At 36.3% G+C, this 22193-nt stretch overlaps 2 protein-coding genes across 5 annotated transcripts; both read right to left on the bottom strand.

Annotated features, from left to right (window-relative positions):
* Window positions 1-3688: 3688 nt before the first annotated feature.
* Window positions 3689-10256, bottom strand: LOC107588866 (ras-related protein Rab-20-like). Of its 2 annotated transcripts, none has more exons than XM_016277107.1 (2): window positions 9793-10256; window positions 3689-4283 (listed from the first exon to the last, which is right to left on the bottom strand). In XM_016277107.1, exons 1-2 carry the CDS (start codon window positions 9980-9982, stop codon window positions 3733-3735), a joined length of 741 nt encoding a protein of 246 aa, XP_016132593.1. In that variant the 5' UTR covers window positions 9983-10256; the 3' UTR covers window positions 3689-3732. The 2 variants fall into 2 exon arrangements, with proteins under 2 accessions (XP_016132593.1, XP_016132592.1); XM_016277106.1 differs by having other exon boundaries at window positions 9733-10256.
* Window positions 10257-10455: 199 nt separating this feature from the next.
* On the bottom strand, window positions 10456-21730 carry LOC107588832 (cysteinyl-tRNA synthetase 2, mitochondrial). Of its 3 annotated transcripts, none has more exons than XM_016277058.1 (15): window positions 21227-21730; window positions 21094-21144; window positions 20706-20823; window positions 20500-20568; window positions 20310-20415; window positions 20117-20197; window positions 19722-19851; window positions 18393-18526; window positions 18190-18257; window positions 18030-18096; window positions 17784-17922; window positions 17227-17350; window positions 16994-17089; window positions 12311-12535; window positions 10456-11178 (listed from the first exon to the last, which is right to left on the bottom strand). In XM_016277058.1, the coding sequence occupies exons 1-15, from the start codon at window positions 21463-21465 to the stop codon at window positions 11119-11121; spliced, it is 1707 nt and encodes a 568-aa protein (XP_016132544.1). In that variant the 5' UTR covers window positions 21466-21730; the 3' UTR covers window positions 10456-11118. The 3 variants fall into 3 exon arrangements, with proteins under 3 accessions (XP_016132544.1, XP_016132545.1, XP_016132543.1); XM_016277059.1 differs by having other exon boundaries at window positions 18202-18257; window positions 20500-20571; XM_016277057.1 differs by having other exon boundaries at window positions 20500-20571.
* Between the last annotated feature and the right edge of the window lie 463 nt (window positions 21731-22193).

The raw sequence follows: 22193 nt of genomic DNA on the forward strand, positions 1-22193 counted from the left end.
CTTATACAAATAAAATGCCGTTATTTTGATATTGAAAACTGTTGATGTTATTGTTGCTAAATAAGAGATCAATGAGCTGTAATCTACAAGACTAATTATCTTCATTAGCATTATCTCAGGTAGAATTCATTTAAAGTCACACCCCACTGATTTGAGATCAATATAAATAACATCAGTTGGCTAGTTTGGTCTAGCTGTGGAGATGAGTTGTTTTCTTTTAGAATAGTAACAGTTAATCATTTTGACAGTGAAGTCTGGGATGAAATAATTTTTTTTATATTTTCAGGATTAAAGGCTATGAGTTTATTTCTGCTTGCTGTAATACTTCAGTACAAAGGTGAAATTATTGATGGTAAATTTGACTGGATTACTAGTGATATTGCTTTATCACTTAACTGCCGTTAACGTGTGTGCTTGTGATTTGCATTGATTGAACTAGAGGGAGGGCATCTCCATACATAATGGTCAAGCAGTTTCCCAGATAACTCTTGCTGGAAGCAGAAGCCCTATAACTGGATCCTTATCACACCATTCTTGAGCACTCTGACTGCTTTTTCATGGTCGATAATGAAGCGTTCTATGACATTTGCAAGCGAAACCAATCTGAACAGGCTTATCGCCCAGATTGTCCCCTCTATTACGGCGTCAATGTTCTTTGCTGGTGGCCTAAACATACTCCTCACAGAGTTCCAGAGTATCCTGGTTCTGTACCCTGGCATTCACTTCCCACTGGTCACCTACTCTCCTTTGTGCCATTAAACCAGATGGTGGTGTGACCCTTGCTATGGAAAATACATGGCCTGCAGTTTGTTGTATGGTGCCAAAGCCAAAATCGTGATACAGCGCTCCATCCAGTTCGTAGACTGGCGTCCGATAAGGTTTAAGGTCAGCACCAACTACCAGCCGCCCAATGTTGTGCCTGGAAGAGATCTGGCTAAGGTGCTGAAGGCCGTCTGTATCCTGAGCAACAATACTGCCATTGCAGAAGCGTGGGGCCGCCTGGACCTCCACTATGTGAAAGTAACCATGCATCACACAATTGTGGTTTCTACCTGCTTCAGACAACCTCTTTGTAAAACTTTTCTGAACCAATTCTGAAAACATGCTGTAATGTTGACTATTCAAGGTTTCTGCTTAACTTTTCTTTGTGATGTGTTTGGGTTAGTGTGTGTAGGCTTTTACTTTTTTTAAACTCCCATGTCCCGTAAGACCTTGTAATGGACTTTCTTGGATTCAGTCCGAGACAGCACACATCTTTATTTGGTCTGTATAGCCACAGAGTGTAAAGGTAAATCTTATCTTTAATAAAGCACATCTTTTAAAGCTGCAGTCAGTAAGTTTTGCCTCTTTGTCGCCATCTCTGTTTGAAAACCTGCAACTGCAACTATTTGCGGAATTATCTTCCTTGCACATGGCTCCAGCGCGGATGAATCTAATGTGTGGCTGTCAGTCACTGCACTGGTGTGGATACTGTACTTGAAAATCTTGAAAGTGTGACCCAAATAAGAGTTTTCATTGGAGAATGGCATCTGAACAAGTAACAACTGCCACTTTGTTCTGATCAACTGAGGAAAAAAGCATTACAATAAACTGCGCTATCAATGGTGATTAAATCAAAGGATCGGTTAGCTCATATCACATCAAACCGTGCCTATTATTATTACTATGTTCCTGTTCCCTGTGGCTCAGTGGTAGAGTATTGTGTTAGCAGCGCAAAAGGTTGTGGGTTCAATTCCTTGGGAACACACATACTGGTCAAAAATGTATAGCCTGAATGCACTGTAGTGGATAAAAGCGTCTGCTAAATGCATAAATTATTGTTATGCTTTGTTTTCAAATTGTTGTTGACGTTAATAACATCAGCATTGCATGAGTGTGTGTATTTAGTGTGTATTAGCGTTACCTGTAGATTTAAATTTCTGCAGTCTAATCTCTAATTGTCATACCATTCGAATTTCATATAAAGAAATTGTTCTTGTAACCCAAAAAGCTAATTAAAGTTCCTTACAACTCGTTCTCTTTTAAATAAATATTTTTAGTACTTAGCTGCTGTGAGAAAAGGCTATAAACGATCCGTCACCTGCAGCATCCTCACGTGCGATATAGCATAGGCGACTATCTGGGACAACTTCTTTATGTTTACAGATGTGACTTAATGACGCAGTGTCATGCTCGAATTCCCCGTGAAAACCTACCCGTACCACTCAACTTAGAAAACTTTATTACAAGCTTACCGTTGTGAATCGAGCTAAAGCAAGGCGATAGTTTTTAACACTGGCTGGTTATGTACTTGCTCAAAAAATGATTTTGGATAATTTTAACCAAAAACGTTAGGGACTGTAGCTTTAACTTGCATGCATGTAAACTCAAACTCTGGACATTATACTATTACTTTGACAATTACAGTACAAGTCTTGCACAGAAGTTCAAACTCTTAATTAAACGTACTAAAAAAAGACTCATACAGACTCATGCCCTTCCCTTCCCCCACTCTGCATGTTTCTGATAAGAATAAACAATGGACTTTAACCTAAGAGATATAAGATACAGCAAGAACAAACAACCAGTTGACGAAAATATATTTTGTAAACTGGCAATTACATTCAGTAGCTTGTTTCATGCAGACCTAATAAACTAATACCATATTGCAATATTGTCACATTGCATTGAATTACGATCCTATATTTAATTTCATATCCTTTTGAAACAATACTTTTTTTTTTTTTGCAAGGAACTATGTGTAATATGAGTCTGATTCTAATATGCGGCGAGTATGTGTGTGTGTGTTACAAATTTAATTCAGGCCAAATGTTATACTGATGAATCTGAGCAGGAGCAGAAGACAACCCCAGAGAGTGAAACATCACAATTCTCTTGGAAATGTTAGGGTAAATACATGATAGTTGCAAATATAATGCAGCTGTTAAGACATTTATGGAATTACATATAAATATGACACTCAACACTACTCATTAATCTTTCTCTCATATAAGCCAAAAGGAAATACTGACAGTGTAAACAATCTGTTCACAAATGGGGTTTGTTTTCTGCAATTGTGTACACTCTTAAAAATAAAGGTGCTTCATGATGCCATAGAAGAACCTTTTTTGTCTAAATGGTTCCATAAAGAACCTTTAATATCTGAAGAACCTTTTTGTTTCACAAAAGCTTCTTTGTGGTGAAAGAAGGTTCTTCAGATTACAAAAAGGTAAGAAAGAGATGGTTCTTTAAAGAACCTTTGACTGAATGGTTCTTTGTGGAACCCAAAATGGTTCTTCTATGGCATCGCTTGAAGAACCTTTTGAAGCACCTTTATTTTTAAGAGTGTACACTGTCTTCTGTATGTATAACTGATATTCATAAACCTTTATTAAATAAGTCAAGAGTCATTAAAGATCATATATAAACACAAATTTGTATAATGTAATCACAGTAAATTAATTCAAAATAAAATATTAGAAGCAAGTGATCAACTTGAGGGCCAAAACACTAGTAACTTAAGTTCAAATTCTATTTGTGAAAACAAGATTATCTCAAACATACAAACAGATACACATACAAACACACACTCAATGACATATGAGACAGAACAGAGATAACAATGTGCACTTGTTCACTGACAATGTACAATATTTACTCTGACAGTAAACAGTTCTAAAACAGATCAAATAACAACGTCCATAAATAAATGGACATTCATGCAAGACTCCAGATGCTCTTCTGCAAATATTTTCATGTGCAACAATCCCCTTTGCTCTTCATCCCCTCTTCATTATAGTCCTCCAAATACAATATTGGCGACTCACTTTGGGAGCATTTTTGAATGATGGATGGCAACACCAGATCAAAGAGTGTCTCAAACATAATATCTACATTAAATCCAGTCTTAGCACTTGTCTCGAAGCACATCTTTTCCGCTGGTGGGCTGGTGCCCTCTAGTGCCTTATAGCGAATTATGCGGTTGTACAGTGCTATGGTATCATCCTGATTCACCTGTTTGTGCAAGGGAAAGTCTGGAGGTGTGGGAAAGAATGGAAGGGGAAGCACACTACCCTCTTCTGCCCTGACTTCCTCCAGGGTCATAACATGGGCTTGAGGGTCAGTGAGATCTGCTTTGTTGCCCACAATGGCAAATATGCTGTCACTATTGGCCGAGTCAGTGAGAGGTAGGAAGCGATCTTCAAGCTCTACGAAGCTCTGCCAGTTTGTGACATCATACGTGAGAATGAAGGCTGCAGCGCCACGACAATACATGGAGCCTAGACCGTGGAACTGTTCACGACCTGATGAAATAAGAAGCACAGAAATACAAATATTACAGTTTTTTTCAACTGCTTACATTTTCAAAACTTTGCCTCTTTTTTTCAAAATTTTACACACAAATCCAAGAATTGCACACACAAAATTCTAAATGCATCACATCTCTTGCAAAATGAAACACTGCATTCAAAATATCACAAACACATCTCAAAAGCAAACATTTGCAAACACCTTTGACATAATATTAATTCCTGTTAGGTTTTTGTGTGTTGCATAGAGAATTGTGTGTTGTGTTTTGCAAAGTGTTTTATAAAATTGAAAACCGAGTCAAAGGGTGAGAATTAGTATGGTTTTGCAGATTTGGTGTGTGGTTGACTGTCCTGTTTGAGTGTCAGGTTTCAGAAATTGTGTGACAAGTAAAGATTTTGCGTGTAAGCAGTTGAAAAAAAACTAAAAACTGTCAACATTTCAAAAGTTTGAACTTTATGTTTTTGATAGAAGTCTCTTCTGCTCACCAAGGCTGAAATGATTTGATCAAAAATAAAATAAAAACAGTAATACTGCAACATATTATTATGATTTAAAATAACTTTTCTATTTTATGTCATTTATTCATGTGACGCAAATCTGAATTTTCAGCCGCCACTGCTTTATTCTTCAGTGTCCTCCAGAAATTATTCTAATTTGCTGCTCAAGAAACATTTCTTATTATTTATGAATGTTGCAACCAGTTGTGCTGATAAATATGATAAATAGCAAGTTCAAGCAAACAGCATTTGAAAAATAAATCGTATAAATGTATTTACTGTCACTTTTGATTAATTTAAGCCTTGCTGATAAAAGTTTATAATCTCTTTTTAATCTTTTAAAACACAAAACCTTTGAATTGTAGTGCATCAGGGTTTCCACAAAAGCAAAACAACTGTTTTTAACACTTATAATAATAAGAAATGTTTCCTAAGCAGGAAATCAGCATATTAGAATGATTTCTGAAGGATCATGTGACACTGAAGACTGGAATAATATCTGATGAAATTCAGCTTTGCATTACTGGTATAAATTACATTTAGCAATTTATTTACATAAAATCTATCTATCTATCTATCTATCTATCTATCTATCTATCTATCTATTTGGAAAATAATAATTATATACAGTTCATGACTGTATACAGTACATGACTGTTCATAGTGTACCGCAAAGCTCTGGAAGAAAAAAAACCACAGTAAAGCAGAAACAATGAAATTGAAGTTGTTATTCAGTAATCTTGCCCTCTAATGACCTGTCAACTTGAAAACTATTGTGACAGGATCACTGAGTCAGTAAATTAAAATCAAGAACCCGATAAGTCCAGTTTCTGACTTAAAAATTCTTATTTGTGTGACATGGAAATAAATGACAGCATATGTGTCACACAACATGAGAGTAGGTAAATAATGGCAAAATTGTAATGTTTGGGTTACTCTTTAATGAAGTAAGAACATTTAGGCCAATCTATTCATTTAGCACACTAACAATGAAATCAATCTGATGAAATTCAGCTTTGCATTACTGGTATAAATTACATTTAGCAATTTATTTACATAAAATCTATCTATCTATCTATCTATTTGGAAAATAATAATTATATACAGTTCATGACTGTATACAGTACATGACTGTTCATAGTGTACCGCAAAGCTCTGGAAGAAAAAAAACCACAGTAAAGCAGAAACAATGAAATTGAAGTTGTTATTCAGTAATCTTGCCCTCTAATGACCTGTCAACTTGAAAACTATTGTGACAGGATCACTGAGTCAGTAAATTAAAATCAAGAACCCGATAAGTCCAGTTTCTGACTTAAAAATTCTTATTTGTGTGACATGGAAATAAATGACAGCATATGTGTCACACAACATGAGAGTAGGTAAATAATGGCAAAATTGTAATGTTTGGGTTACTCTTTAATGAAGTAAGAACATTTAGGCCAATCTATTCATTTAGCACACTAACAATGAAATCAAATAATTTTGCTTTTTCAACCCCATCTCAAGGTCATGATTTCTTCTGAACATGTATATGGGGTCACTGGAATTTTCTGAAGAAATTTCTGTTCCTCATAGCTACATCTATGGCTTCATCTATGGCTTCAGAAAACCAATCACTTTCATTTTATGGAAAAGAGCACATGTGAAAATGTAACATGATTGTAATATTAACGCTTAATTTTTGTGCTTTCACAGAACAAAGAAAATAAATTGTGCTTGTGCATAAGGTTGAGTAAATGTTGACAGAACTTTCTGCTTTTAAATAATGCCTTGGAGTTGCATTGTACCGTAAATCCTTTACTGATGTAATTTTTGTTTCTACAAAGCATATGTGAAAAATGGGTTGGCATATGGGGGTAAGGGTGGGCAATATTATCAGAATTTTATTTGACGATATAATTATTTATGTTACTTTATTTTGTTTTTGTTATTAAAAATAAGAATAAAGAAACCAATTACAAACAATATGACAAATTAAACAAAGACACAAATGAAAAAATAAATAAATATGTTTTTCAGCCACAGTAAGTTTATCAAGCATTAATAAATTGAGTTTAACCCTCATGTACTGTTCCGGGTAAATTTGACCCAATTAGATTTTTGAGTTGTCGGAAATATCAGTTAACTTATGTTTTTTTTCTTGACCTTTTGTGACTTTTTCTCATTTAGGGTCATGAACATGCATGCAAAGTTTCAACACACTGATGTGTTTTGACATGTCCACAAAAAATTTTGTTACGTTCGTACTGTTCCCGGGTCAATTTGACCCGCCAATTTTAATGTTCTAAGACAACTCTACAGAGCCAAAATGATAACATTTATTGCTTATATTTTTTATTTTAGTTTTTTACTATACTATGAAGCTAAAAATAATAGCATTTCCCCCACTTATTTCAAATGCAGAAAACTATTTCGCCAGCCACAGGTGGCAAAAATTTGCTATCTTTTATTTTTTCAGTCTATCTGAAATGCTATTTAACCCATGTTGTTTTTCTTGAAATTTTTCTCATTTAGGGTCATGAGCATGCATACAGTTTCAACACGCTGATGTGTTGTGAAATGTACATACAGAAATGTTTATACGTTTGTGATGTTCACTGGTCAATTTGACCCGCATAGGCAGCCATTCAAAAGCAACTACAGACACAAATTCAACAATACAACACAGACACAATACAACAAATTCCTTTGTTGTATGTCAGAGCTCCTCAACTCTAGTCCTGAAGTGCCTCGTAGTGCCAGCGTCTTGATGAGTTTAACAACTTTTTAATTTCAAAATTTGTGAAAACAAAACTGTTTGGCCTTTTAACTGTATGTCCCACTTTTTGAGCATAGACATAAAAATGACTTTTCCAGCTAAAATTGTTATAAATCTTGAAAACTTTGGAGCACAGACTTAAGCTTGGTATCTTTTTAAAGGTGAAACATCACAGATTATTGTAGAAGTAAATTTATTTAAAAAAAAATCTTATAGGTTTAATTTTATGAAAATGTAAAATATAAAAATATATATATTTTTTTATATTATATATAAAATATACATTTTACAAAACATGTTTACCTCCAAATCTTCAAAAAAATCCAAGCCAATCATCTGAACAAGTTTTGAGCCAAATTTTAGGTTGATATCTCAAAAAAAATTTACTTTTCAGTAAGATTTTGTGGATGCAGAACCAAACTTTTCCACTAGATGATATACAGGGACTCTGATTTTAATTTATTATTTAAGTGTTCTGAACCATACATTTCCATAATTTTCAAAATATTTATGAAGTAGACATCCTATTCAGATATAGTTTGGGCAGCAACTTTAATATTTGATTTGAATTCAATCTCTAAAACACATAAGTATAGAATAAGAGTGTGTTTGGCACCACATCACAAATGGAGAATCTATCGCTATGTATCTATTGCTCAGTCATTTCTTTGAAAAACAGTCACCAAATATGAAAACTAGAGTCTGAAACCTTTCAAATTATATATAGTTTGTCAAAATTACTTTAGGTTTAGACCAAGATATTATCGTTAAAAAATGTGTAATCGCAAACATCCCACCGGTGTGGGGGAGGGGCAGTCAAAAATAGGGGGGGGGGGGGCTAATAAAAGGGGTTAAATATGTACAGTACAATTATACAATTTTAAGTGTTAAAAGAGAATACTCCTTCTAAATAACTAAATATCTAAATACCAACAATTGTGCATATTATTATATACTTTAAATTCAATTAAATTACATTTGAAATAATTAAATTAAATTAAATTTTCAATTTAATGACAACTTTTTAAAGTCATTTTAGTGTTAAATAAGAAGCTGTTGTTTGTTTTCCTTGTCAGTTAAAATGAGATGTGTGTGCAATGTGCAGTAGGCTATGTGAAAACAACCTCAAAAAATCAATGAGCTACAGCAACAGCTAACAATGCAGCCAGTGTCAGGTTCTGACAGGAAGTAAAGTCATTACTATCAGCTGAGCCATACGATCACAGCAACAAAAACATGTTACCCTCATCGACATGTTTAGATAAAGGCCAGAACAATCAAATAGGCCTATCCTTTTGCTTTAATCTTTAACATGTCTTTAAACACACACACAGTTTAAATAGTTTGATGGAATACAACATTTAGATCTGTTGCTTTCATTCAGCAAATGTGCATGAAGACATGCTTCCTATCAATGACTGCTAAAATTCCGTGTAAAAATTTCCACATTATTGCTGAAACTACCAAGATTGCAAAATCCTGCAAAGAACACAAGACAACTGCAGTCACTGATGCAATATATCAGAGTAATCTTTTCCCCTTTTTTCTCAATTAGGCTACTGCTTTTAGAAACTGGCAAAAGATAAAAAGAGGCAAAAATAAATAAATATAAAAATAAAATATTGTCCACAAAATATAGTTAATTTTGGCAGATCATGCTCGATTAGATTTTTTTAGATTAATGATGTTCCATGTCATAGGATCAGGGACATTCAGGACTAAAAATTTCCACATTATTGCTGAAACTACCAAGATTGCAAAATCCTGCAAAGAACACAAGACAACTGCAGTCACTGATGCAATATATCAGAGTAATCTTTTCCCTTTTTTTCTCAATTAGGCTACTGCTTTTAGAAACTGGCAAAAGATAAAAAGAGGCAAAAATAAATAAATATAAAAATAAAATATTGTCCACAAAATATAGTTAATTTTGGCAGATCATGCTCGATTAGATTTTTTTAGATTAATGATGTTCCATGTCATAGGATCAGGGACATTCAGGAATTTACAAGACTATGCGTGTCACTTGATTTCAACATAATCACAGGTGGAAGAACTCTTGTCCCAGTCAAAATATCAAATTCTAAATATCACGAAAATTTTATATATATATATATATATATATATATATATAGTTACTCTCTCTAGAAACAATAACTATATTAATTAAACGTTTTCCATAAGCACCTTTAACTGCAGGTTTCTGCATCTGATTATTTCCGTTGTATTGGCCAAAATCAATCTTACCCGCTGTATCCCAGATAGAGATGTTGTAGGGACCCCACTGCTTCAAGAAGAACGCTCCGCCGATTGTGCTTAAAGTTTCCTTGAAGCTTCTCTCTATGTACCTGTGCAGGAGGGACGTTTTCCCTACATTCATGTCTCCCAGGATTACAATTTTAATATCAGGCTTTCTCATTTTCCCAGGAGCAGGCATGGGTTTAAGGCTGAAAACTCAGTGATAAAACGATTATCTCAAAATTATAGACTTCCAACTCCACTATCCATAACAAACGCGCCCGTCCAAATTCTTTTGGTGGTTGTTAATTTCGGCTCGTATTGCAGAAACACTTAAGGAGCCGATCTCAGCAGGTCTTCTGGGCTTTGGCGAGTTGATGGACTTGTTCGTGCCTAAACATGAACATAAACGGTCCTTTTAAAAGAGCATCAGTGCTTTGCTCCCACTGAAAGTTCACTTCTAGCAATGATGAAACAGGAAACTCAAAACCAATGGCACAATGCAAAAAAGTCCCGATTTAAACTGCAAATGTGTCACACAGAAGACCAAAGCAAGGAGATTAGATTTTTTTTTTAATCACTTGGATCTTATAAATTAATCTTTATTCTTCCTATTCTATTTATGTTTGTTTTATTTACGAATGTTACGTTACAACATCTCATTTGCACCAATTCATAATAAATATTATGACAGTCTTTTGTTTTATACTGACATTTTATCTTTATTCTTCCCCATTTAAAGAGGAAACATATGACAGAGGTCTTTAGGGAGCATCTTCATAATGTATTCAGATATCAAAGGACAAATCTTCCCAGAAAAACCATAAATCATGTTGTGAACAGAAACGGACACTGCACACAAGTTTTCAAGCAAACAAACATCAAATAATATGTATAACTTTGCTCCAACTTGTAACATTGCTATGGTTAGCATACCATATTCCTTTATGATCATCATCAGACAGTGAAGGTCAACCACGATCCTTGACTTAAAAGTAATTTCTCTATCAGAATGGTTGAGAAATGTCCTTTAGTTTGTCCCAATGTCCATTACTGAGACAAATAGCATACAAAATTTGTTAAACTAAGTGTTAAACTAAGAACAGAGTTGTTTTATTAACAATTACAATCATTATTATCAGACACAAGATGTGGTTACGATTACTAGCGGTGTTACAGCTTTAGTTGCATTACAGAACTAATAATTTTTTGCAAGGCTTTTCAGCAAAACTAATTTCTTTGAAGAGAAGAAAAGCTTTACAAAGAGTCACCACTGAGATGCTACAAACAGTTTGTGTTCTAATAGATAAAGTTTGGTCCCAATTCAGAAAGTGGTTAATCCTTCCTTGTCTCTCCTCTTCTTGTTATTTCCCATGTGGAGTTTGTGCCTCGATCCTGAAACCAAAATCAAAATTTAGCAATGTAAACCAGTGAGTCTTGCAATGTGCTTTCTCAGAAGGCGCTGGATGGTCTTACAAGAGTTCAAGGGATCAATAAAGAACATGCATAGGAAAATTAGCATTATATGGGTAGATAAATGTTTGGTGACTTTTAAAAGGGTCATCGGATACAAAATTCACTTTTGTTGTTGTTTGAACATAAATGTGTGTTGGAAGTGTGTGTACACATCCACCCTATAATGATAAAAATCCACCCAGTGTTTTTTTTTAAATCCCTATTTTAAAATCCCCTTTCTCAAATCAGGCGGTTCTGAGATTCCTGTCAGAATGACTAGTTCTGCACAGGCCACTCCCACGATAGTTGATTGACACTAGCGTCTTACCTTAGACCCGCCCTGAGTGAGCTGCCATCAGTCCGCCATTGTGTCGACTCCGGTGCAGGGGAAGACAAGAATGTCTCCCATTAAGTGATTGAGGTGTTTTGTTGCTGGATGTAACAATGAACATAGTAGTCGTCATTTACTCCCGAAATCTGAGCCGCTGAAGACGCAGAGGATTAACGTTACTTCCGTTTCTGAAAGGAATGCGCCGATGCCCGATCTGCCTAAATGCGTTTAAGTTCGCGTGAATCATTCATGATCCAGCTTCATCTACAGAAGTGAGTATAAGGTTTTTTTTATGAATCTTTGCAAATCGCCTTTCCTAATATGTGCTAGTTAGTGAGTTTCGCAGCTGAAGTTTACAGTCTGCTCTTCACCCCACGGAAGAGAGGGGCGTGGTCAGCAGAGCTCATTAGCATTTAAAGCAACACGGACTAGAACGGTGTGCTGAAAACAGAGCTGATTTTGACAGGGTAAAAAGGGTGTTTTTTACACTACCATTGAGAATTTTTAACCAAAGTATGTTATAGACTTTTCATTAAGACCCTAAAGAATCATATCAACTTGTGGAAAATGTGCATCCGATGACCCCTTTAAGAAATCTCAGGAAGTCTAATTACTTTGTAATTATGCCTTTGGGTTTTTGAAAATCAAAAGGTATTTCTACAGTTTACCATGCTTAAATAATAACCATGAATTTTCCTTTAGACGCTCTTCTGCACTTAGTCTAATATGATGAAATCTTACCTTAATATGGACTCCAAGGGGTGCTAGATTATTCCTTAAGGAATCACAGTCCTTCAGCAAGGGCACTCTGTCTGGCTGTGGATGCCTTTTCTGAATTTCAGAGCCAGTGTGGGGATCTTGTGGAGCTTGATCTTCCACAGAAAGAGCAAATTTGCGAACCTTACTCCGAAAATGCACCAATTCCTCTACCACATTATTTAAAACTCCAGATGAATCATGGACTTCCTAAGGGACACAGAGTACAAAGGATTAAAAGGTGTTGCAGTGATTTAATTTTATGAAGAAAAAGGAAGTCAATGCCCACAAAGAAAAACATTTTTCGGTCATTTTGTTCTTGATATTTACACATATACCAGGTTACTCTATACAATAAAAAATATACTGCAAGTTTCAAAACTCAAAACTAACTCCTCAGTTTAAAATATGAATTATTTTTATACCCTTTATACCAATGAGTCTCATATTTACATCATATTTTTACTGTTAGTTAGTCTCACAAAAAGTATTTGTGAGATTACATAAATTGTGTTGCAATAAGGAGATCATTGTATCGTTTGCCCAATAGACATGACTGTGTTTGGCTAATGGCTATAGTACGTTTACATGCACAATTTTTGGTTCAATCGGACTGAATTCATTCCGATTGATGAATCTGAATGTAGTGTTTACATCAGGGGTGCCCAACCCTGCTCCTGGCGATCGACTGTCCTGCAAAGTTCAGCTCCAACCCTAATCAAACACACCTGAAGCAACTAATTAGGGTCTTCAGGATCACTTAAAAATTAAATGTAGGTGTCTTTGATTAGAGTTGGAGCTAAACTTTGCAGGACAGTCGATCGCCAGGAGCAGGGTTGGGCACCCCTGGTTTACATGAACGCTATATAAAGTGATCGGGTTGATGTGCGCGTTTATGTCACAAGCTTCAAATCGGAATTGATTTATTTATTTATTTTTACATGCGCACACTGCACAAATATAGAGTTTCTCACTGTTTACACATAATAACCACTCTCCTACATGGCTTCTTTATTTGATTTTAACAGCCGAATTAATATTTATTAATATAAATATACATATAAACCGCTATGCTGCTCATATTTAATCACGCAGTAAAAATGCCCCTTCCCACACCCAAAACGGGTTGCCTGTGGATGAGTATCCAAAACAAGGACTCCTGCTCCACTTCACAGTTGCCGAGTGAAAGGAGTTTTCTATTCAAAAGGAAGAACCGCTCGTTCCGCGAGTCATACGTCATTACGCTATTTCTGCGTCATTCCACATGCGCAGTGCTTTCAGTTTCAGGGTTCAATCCGATCGAGTGTTTACATGCACTCTCAATCGTATTAGAAAAGGAATAAACCACCCCCTTCAATCTGATCGAAATTTCATTCCGATCGAGCTCAATTGGATCGATTAAAGGGGTCATATGATGTTGCTAAAAAGAACATTATTTTGTGTATTTGGTGTAATGAAATGTGTTTATGCGGTTTAAGGTTAAAAAAACACATTATTTTCCACATACTGTACATTATTGTTGCTCCTCTATGCCCCGCCTTTCTGAAATGTGTCGATTTTTACAAAGCTCATCGGTCTGAAAAGTGAGGAGTGCTCTGATTGGCCAGCTATCCAGTGCGTTGTGATTGGCTGAATTCCTCCAGTGTGTGACGGAAATGTTACGCCCCTTACCATACTGTGATGGCGTGTCGCGATGAGATAATACCAATAAAGCCAATTACAAACGAGGCATTTGTTGCATCCAGTGGGGACATAATTACTGATTATAATGACTTATACTGTCTTTTTACACATTGCGTATCGGAGAAGATACAAACAACAAGCGCTACTCTACACTGCTCAAAGCTTGCGTTTGAATCATCAGTGGCAAATTCTCTAAATATAAAAAATGTACTTACAGGCTGTGAGTCAGAAGCGCCAGACTGTCCTTGCAAAGTTGGAACTGCCCCACTTTATAGAAACAGCCTTTGCACACAGACGCATAGTAGGCTACTCTACAGGTTCAGGAAACAGTCCTCCATAAAATGCGCTGGACACATCTGAATATTTGGTTTGAACTGTTCTGGAACAGTGTTGTAAATACAATTTTATCACTGATTTCTAGTTGTGTCCTCTTTTGGAAGGCCAAACAAAGTAGTTTCGCTTTCACAACGAAACACACACAGCGTCACACATGGCGGGTTTGAAAACGGTGCGGCGGGTCGGATTCGGCGAAGGAGCGGCCGGCGGGTTTGCGGCAACCATATGTGAAGACCCCGGGCTGGACTCCGCTTCGTCCATGGTGAAAGCCGATCCGGCGATCCACAGCGCAAAGTTGTAGTATTTCCTCAGCGACCAGCACAGATCAGCTCTAGGCATGACAAAGCGGATTTCGTCCTCTTTTGGAAGACCAAACAAAGTAGTTTCGCTTTCACAACGAAACATACAGCATCTCCAGGACATGCTTGCGGCGGCAACAACACTACTACAGCGAGAATAAAAGTTACGCCTTCTTTCTTTGCGTGAACATTTGGGTGGCGTTATGCAAATCTTCCCACACAGTGACGTAAACATGTGGGGGCGTGTTCAAACGAGGCGTTTTAGGAGGGCGTGGACAATTCTTAACTTTTATAAAGAATATCTCTTTGGGTTTGAGACTTTAGTCTTTGCAACTTTAGGGATCTTATCTATGCACGAACAGCTTGTAACACTCCAAAGAGAAAGGAATACTTGAAATTGCATCATATGACCCCGTTAAGGTGTTTACATGAAGGCTTTTCAGTCTGATTGAGCCGTCAATCCGATTACAAACTGATTATTTGGTTGCATGTAAACGTAGCCAGTGTAATGGCTACACAACTGATCACATGCCACAAAAAAAGATAAAAAGAAGCTCTCATGCTTGACTTGTGACAACCAATGAGGTCTGTTCTCACACAATGGTTGAGCTTCTGTTTACCATATTTGATGTGCTCTATGTATGTGCTTTCAAGGAGACATATTATGCCCCTTTTTACAATATGTAATATAAGTCTCTGGTGTCCCCAGAATGTGTCTGTGAAGTTTCAGCTCAAAATACTCCACAGATCATTTATTATAACATCTTGAAAATGCCTATTTTGAGTGGAAGCAGAAACACGCTGTTTTTCGGGCCTATTTCTTTAAATGCAATTGAGCTGCTGCTCCCCGCCCTCTTTTCCAGAATAGAGCTGCGCTATTACAGCTCGGACCTGCTAAAAACATCTGTTTTGGTTCTGATTATCATGTTTATCACGCTGAAATCATGCGTTTTAAACCATATGAGTTTAAACTTCTGATATACGGTTTTCTGAGTGCACACATCCGAAGCACACGGACAGAAAGTGGCTGTCACAGCATGTGAGTACTAAACTACGTTTTCATTCACACACAAGTTTACGTTAAAAACACACGAGTTACAAAAAACAGTCGGTTATGTCTGTGAAGGTAAACTGCTGGGAAATAAATCGCATGTTTATTTTAGATCTGTGTGGCAGCAGCAGTAAATAAATCAATAAATCCACTGCTCTCTTGTGTCCTCTGAGGCTGAGACTCTAAATAGTGTTCTGTGCTCATCTGTGCAGTCAAAGGCAGAACAGTTAGCAATAGCATGTTTTGCTCAAACTTTCGCCATGGCACTAGAGCTGGTACACCGTTGTCGCTTGCAAAATCAAAATGACGGTGCCATGGGTGGAAACGTGCAGATTAAGGGGCGGTAATATTTTATTGAGATCCCTTTGTTACGTCACCAAGGGAGCGAAATCTGACGCGCTCACTTTTTCAGACGCTTGCAGAAAAAGGCTTTCCAAAACAAAGTTACTGAGTTAATCTTTTTCACGTTTCCTTGGTTGGTAGATGCACCGGGGACCTCATATAATTTTCATGATATGTCACCTTTAAACAATGGTTATGTGTGAATAAAAGCCTGTATTTAAATCTGTTCATATAAATTATATAAAGCAATTGAGTCATTCCATAAGCCTCAACTCAATTCCATTACTTTTATGACTTCTTTATGTAATTTTTGAAGTTAAAAAATTTCAATGTATAGGCAAAATTATGAGAGAATATTAAAATGATAACATATTAAATCTTGGTGCCATTTTTGCCCCAAGTGCCCATTCATTTCCGACCCTGATGTATTTCCTATATCTGATCATTACAGAAATTATTATTGAGATGCTGTCAATAGCCTTGTGGGCAGCACGCCGACATATAGCATTATTGTGCTACAGGCGTTCCAAGTTCAAATCCTGGCTCGAGGGCCCCCCCCCCTCCCCATCTCTCTCCCACTTCGCTTCCTGGCGGCCCAAAATTAGTCCAAAAATGGCAAAAAATTAATCTTTAAAAATAAAAGTTATTTTTGAAAGCCAAAGTATCTTGCAATCAACAATATCTATTGCCTATTGAATATAAATGGTTTAATTTATTTTCTTCCTTCCATCTATTCATCCATCCTTAAAGCTGCTTTGTGAAATTCCTGTGCCACAGAGTGGAATTGCTAATAATGACCATTTCAAAATGAGTTAAGAATATTACCCTCATGCACCACTGTTTGGTCAAGCAGGCAGGCCTGCTTCTGTACATAACTGAATATTAAATTACACTAGGACTAGGTGAAGTAATTTAAAATAAAAATACATACATTAGTTTTAATGTTTGATCTTTTACCTTTCTGTCCAACAGATCAACTCCAAAAACACCCATGATTTCCCTGACATAGGACAGCATGGCTCCAAATACAGCAGGACTCCTCGGCCCATCAACCTTCAAACACATTATTTTTCATCTTTGACTAACAAATATAAATATAAAACATCTAATTAAAGATGTACAATTTAAAATGTACAATTTTGTATAATGACAAGACTGTGAGGCCTCAGTGACCTACCCTATGATGTTACCTTAGTAGCAGGCTGAAGCTGACAGTTGCCATGGTGAATGAGGCTCATAATGGCATCCACAGTTTTTGGGGTGTCAAAATCATCAGCGAGTGCTTTCCGAACACTGGACTGTGTAGCAGACAACCTTGACCAAACAAAGACAGAGGAGACAAAAAGAAGTTGGAGACATCAGCTCTTCTAGGCTACATTCACAGTCAAATCTTTGGGAATTATAAACATATTTATTATGAGGTGTGATTCTGTTCATTGAGTCAAGCCTCTTTTATATTCTCACTATAGCTGTGAATAACACCAGAACCATATTGATAGTGTAAGAAGTAACTATCAAAGATGGTGGAAAGTTTTATCCCAGCAGACACAAGGATACAGGTCAAATTAAGGGATGTATTTATCTGTAAAAGCAGTTTTGACTGCTTTTATTATTTTTCATTGAGTGTAAGGCACATACAAACCACAAAACTGGATTTAAATCCTTTGCATGACACACAGCTCATATATCAGTCTCTGCACGCTACCTTCAAAACGTATATTAGACCATGAATGTGATCTGTCTTTACCTCTCCCAGAGAATTCCCTCCTCTGTAGGCTGGCACTGTAAGTGGCCCTGCATGTAGGCCTGTGCATTATGGCAGAAGGCAGAGATGGTGGACAGGGTAGATTGGGCTTCATTCATGCTTGCATCACTATAGTCGATTGCTGGAAGGTTTAAAAGACCCACAGTAAATGTAAAATATCTGCCCTTATTTGCAGCAAAATTCCGGGAGTATTACTTTCAGGAGTCCCTTTCAGCATGAAACACATACCTGATCTGTATCTGGTCAGAAGGCAGAAAAGTCGAAACTCATTAGCAGTGAAAGATTTCAGAAAATCCTAGATTATGAAGAGAGTTACATTTAAAAACACTATAATGTATTAATAATATAACACATAATTTTACACTTATATATCAGTATAACTTGTTACCTTTATAGTTACATAATTCTTCAAGGATTTTGACATCTTCTCTACGCTTCCTTTCAAATGAAGGTGCCCTTAAAAACAAAGTTTTTATTACATTTTCTTCCAAGTCAGCAACAATAAAACTACATTTTCACAGATTCTGTTACAGTATGCAACCTATAATTTGACAACTAATACTACTTAAACCAGAAGACTAAGGGCATTACCGGAGTGCAGGAAGTAGTTCCCCCATTGTTCACACTGATGATACGCCTCAGACTGGGCAATCTCATTCTCATGATGTGGGAAGGCAAGGTCAATTCCTCCAGAGTGGATGTCCAACTGACTTCCAAACACTGAACTGCAGATAAGAGCAAACAAGTGTTTATGGATGTTATCATTTCATTACATGATTCTGTTTCATATTTTCTTTGATGGGGTAAGATTTTATAATACATTCCAATGTGGTATGATAAATGTACATTTCTGTTGCCTTTAATAAATGGGCAATACTGTTACATCTGCTATCCATCCCTAGACATCCATTCCTCATCCATAAAAAGGGGCTTGTCACGTCTTTTTTTTCTTTTATACCTAAATCTGTAAAAATACATGTTTGCATGGCTCCTAAGCAATAAAACAAAAAGCGTTCAGATAACCATTTATTCAGCGAGTGAGTTCTCTGATCCTACAAAACCTGGAAATGTATGTCTCATGTGGTCAGTCACACGTTTAACACAATGACAAATTTAATTATAGGAAAATAATATAATATTTATTTATTATGTATTCATTTTAATATCCAATTTAAAATAAAAAAAGAAAACTGATTGTTTAAATGGTTTTCTTACGTTTTAACTCTCAAAATTATGCAAGTTATTTAAAAAATTTGAAAATTAGCAGAAATAACCTATTATTTACATAAGACAAACATTTTAACTATTTAACCAACCAGTAAAATGATTAGTCGTGCAAGCCCTAATCTATATATATATATATTTTTTTTTTATTGATTACATGCCTGCTGCCACAAAGGCCATTCAGCATTCCAGTAATAAAAGTCTCCAATATTGACAATGCATGCACCACGAAGCGCAACAGTTATTGGCATGGCAGTGATCAAAAAGGTTTTACAAAACCACTTTTGGATTTGAGCCAGAAGTGTATTAAGCAATTAAAACTGCAATAAACAACCTCACCATTTTTGGTGTCAAAAAACAGTAAGTCTTGCAGAGAAAAAAAAAACATTCTGGATTTGGACAGCAATGAAATCCCCGACTAGCCCCTCTAAATGTTGAAATGACATAGACGTACGCATAAATAATTACCATCCAAACAAGGCTTAAAGACCTAGTGAAAACTATCTTAACTTACAATAGGGTAAACCGCCATTATGTTGTGATTCTGTATGAACAGTGGATACATTTCTTCAAGCTACTGCCTTAAACTATGTATACACAGAGTAAATGTACCATTGACATCCATTCAAAATCAGACAAGATCAAAGCAATGCAAAACAAATACCAACATACAGTGATATTCGACAGAGTAAATACCTAGCAATTGTAGAACATTCAATGTGCCACCCAGGTCTTCCTTGTCCCCAAGGTGATTCCCAATGAGGTTCATGTGGTTTGGATGCTTTCCACAGAGCAAAATCCCTTGGATCTCTTTTATCCTGAGCCCCTAAAATACAAGAAACTGTTAATTACTCAACATTATTTAGGTTAGCTTCTAATACATTTTAATTTTGAAAAATGGACTTCTCTTAACTACAGACATGGCATATATTAACAGTAATATGATTTTAGCTCATTATTCAAGTTAGCCCAATAATATTTTTTATCATAAATGTGCAGTGGAAAAACGTGTGCTTAAAGACTGAGGAAACTATTAGCATTTACGGTTATTGATGAAGATCCCCAAGGAAAACAAAATATCAAAAACATACCCAGCTCCCCAACAATCCCGCCGAGGTTCACAAGCTTGCCATAGCGGTTACCAATTGACTGAGTGTCAAAGTAGACATTGCCTGGATCAACAAATAATACTGAACATTCAGTTTCATCTTCTATTCACTTTTGGGGAAAAAATTAAACAAGAAAGCCTTGACCTGTAAGTGTCAACAAAATAGAGAGTGGCACCTTGACTTGTGACATAGGCATGTCCATTTCCGATAATACGCTTTATAAAAGCTACAATCTGGGGTATGTTGTCTGTCACCCTCATGTATACAGCTGGAGGAAGAACCTGGACAAATGAACAAAGATCAGTCAAATCTGTGTAAATATTTTAGACAAGATAAACCCCAAACAACCAAATGTGCTGATTTACCCGCAGTGCTTGCATGTCCCTTTTAAACTCTTCCTCATGCATTCTTGCTAGGACAGTGGGCGAGATGTTCTGCTGCAAAATATATAAAATAAAAACTTCTACATGTCTTAGAATTGCTAAATATTTACATTCTTCCACATAAATGACTGATCTTGTATTCACTGAAACAGAAGTTAAACCATATATTATTATCAGTTGACACTTACCTCAAGGCTTCTTTGTATTATTTTATCATCAATGTCAGTGATGACCATGACGTGGATGACATTAATTTCAAAAATTCTGGATAAGATCCTTTGCAGAATGTCAAATCTGACATATGAGCTGCATGCAAGGAAGAAAAAAAATTGGATGAATAAGTAAAAAAGTAATATAGTCTAATTACAGGTACTTGTTTACAGGTACTATTTTTGGAATCTGAATGCATAATCAAGATTACATGTAATCAGTTACTAGAACAAAAAATGACTAAACCTACCACCTAAAATTTAAATGGAAAATATTAATTAAAAACTTAATAATACTCAAATAACACTACAACAAACTGTGCTTCTTTCAACGTTCTGAATCTAGTTATCTAGCAGAAAAACTTACCAAGCATGACCGAGATGGGCATGATCATAAACAGTAGGTCCACAGCTATACCTGGACGTAACAGAAGAACGTGTAACGTTAATGTACAAGTAAGAAAATCTAAATTGATGTTATGGACCACTGTGTGCCTTACCAGGTAGCAATTCTTTCTTGTGCCAAAACCAGAGGTTCTTTCTGCTTGGTGAGACTGTTGTAAGTCTTCACACCGGTGTCAAACCCCGCTGGTTTTATCCACTTTCTCTCCGCTCTGCTGCATATATTATGACTGGACAGCAATGATGTTTTTATAACACCATTATGAATCGAATGCCTGATTCTTAAGCCAGAATTAAGCAGTCTTACATTTGCAATCAATGCTAAAGGAAGCCTCATTTTTATCTTACTGCATTTGGTGGTTATAATAGTAATAAAGATGTTGCATAACCTTGACGATTAATATCTCTACCGATTTTAGCGTGTTTTCCGATTTGGATTATTGACGTGTAGATTTAGCCATCTGTTCATAGTCTAACGTCCTCGATGTGTCTACACGATCTGTTTCTTTTCAGTGTCAAAGTTCAGCTACTGGTAAAACTCTCAAAACACCACCACACTGTCACATTTGATACAGATCTCTCTCTCTCTCGGCTGTTTTGCAGTGGATTGTTCTTCTACTATTACTTGTTTAATGGCAACCTACTCTTTAGGAGCACTGTCGCCACCTACCGTACTGAGCGGCGAACTGTACATGTGCTCAAAAGGTTCATCATTTTGATACTGTCTGAATCTGATTATTCATTTCTTGAAGAGTTCATCTGATTCATTGCTTTAAGAGCTATTTGCCTGTTTATTCTGCACTTTTGCTTCTATGTTTCACTCGACAAGATGCTTTGGAAAATGTTTCGGAAAAAGTTTGGTGCGGACTCGAGCCTGCTGTTATAGGGGACATCCTCCATACGCAGCTCCTCCACATCTTGAACATCACCTTTTCCCTCACAAAGAGCAACAGTGTGTCCTATGTGCTGACATTACAACGCAAAGGTGGGGGTGCATATTCCCATAACAAGAAATTTATTCAACATAACCTCACCTTTAAAGGTAGATTACTGTCTTCAAAATGT

This window comes from Sinocyclocheilus grahami, unplaced genomic scaffold (genome assembly GCF_001515645.1).
Source record: "Sinocyclocheilus grahami isolate Dianchi unplaced genomic scaffold, SAMN03320097.WGS_v1.1 scaffold108.1, whole genome shotgun sequence".
Taxonomy (NCBI): Eukaryota; Metazoa; Chordata; class Actinopteri; order Cypriniformes; family Cyprinidae; genus Sinocyclocheilus; species Sinocyclocheilus grahami.

Excerpts from the sequence above, each read along its gene's own strand:
- LOC107588866 (XM_016277106.1), bottom strand. The coding sequence starts at position 9,982 with ATGCCTGCTCCTGGGAAAATGAGAAAGCCTGATATTAAAATTGTAATC. Across the intron at positions 4,284-9,732 it reads GCAGAAACCTGCAGTTAAAG|GTCGTGAACAGTTCCACGGT; the intron begins GTGCTTATGGAA and ends TTATTTCATCAG.
- LOC107588832 (XM_016277057.1), bottom strand. The coding sequence starts at position 21,465 with ATGAGGCTTCCTTTAGCATTGATTGCAAATGTAAGACTGCTTAATTCT. Across the intron at positions 18,258-18,392 it reads GAACTACTTCCTGCACTCCG|GGCACCTTCATTTGAAAGGA; the intron begins GTAATGCCCTTA and ends TTTGTTTTTAAG. Across the intron at positions 18,097-18,189 it reads AGAATTATGTAACTATAAAG|GATTTTCTGAAATCTTTCAC; the intron begins GTAACAAGTTAT and ends TTCATAATCTAG.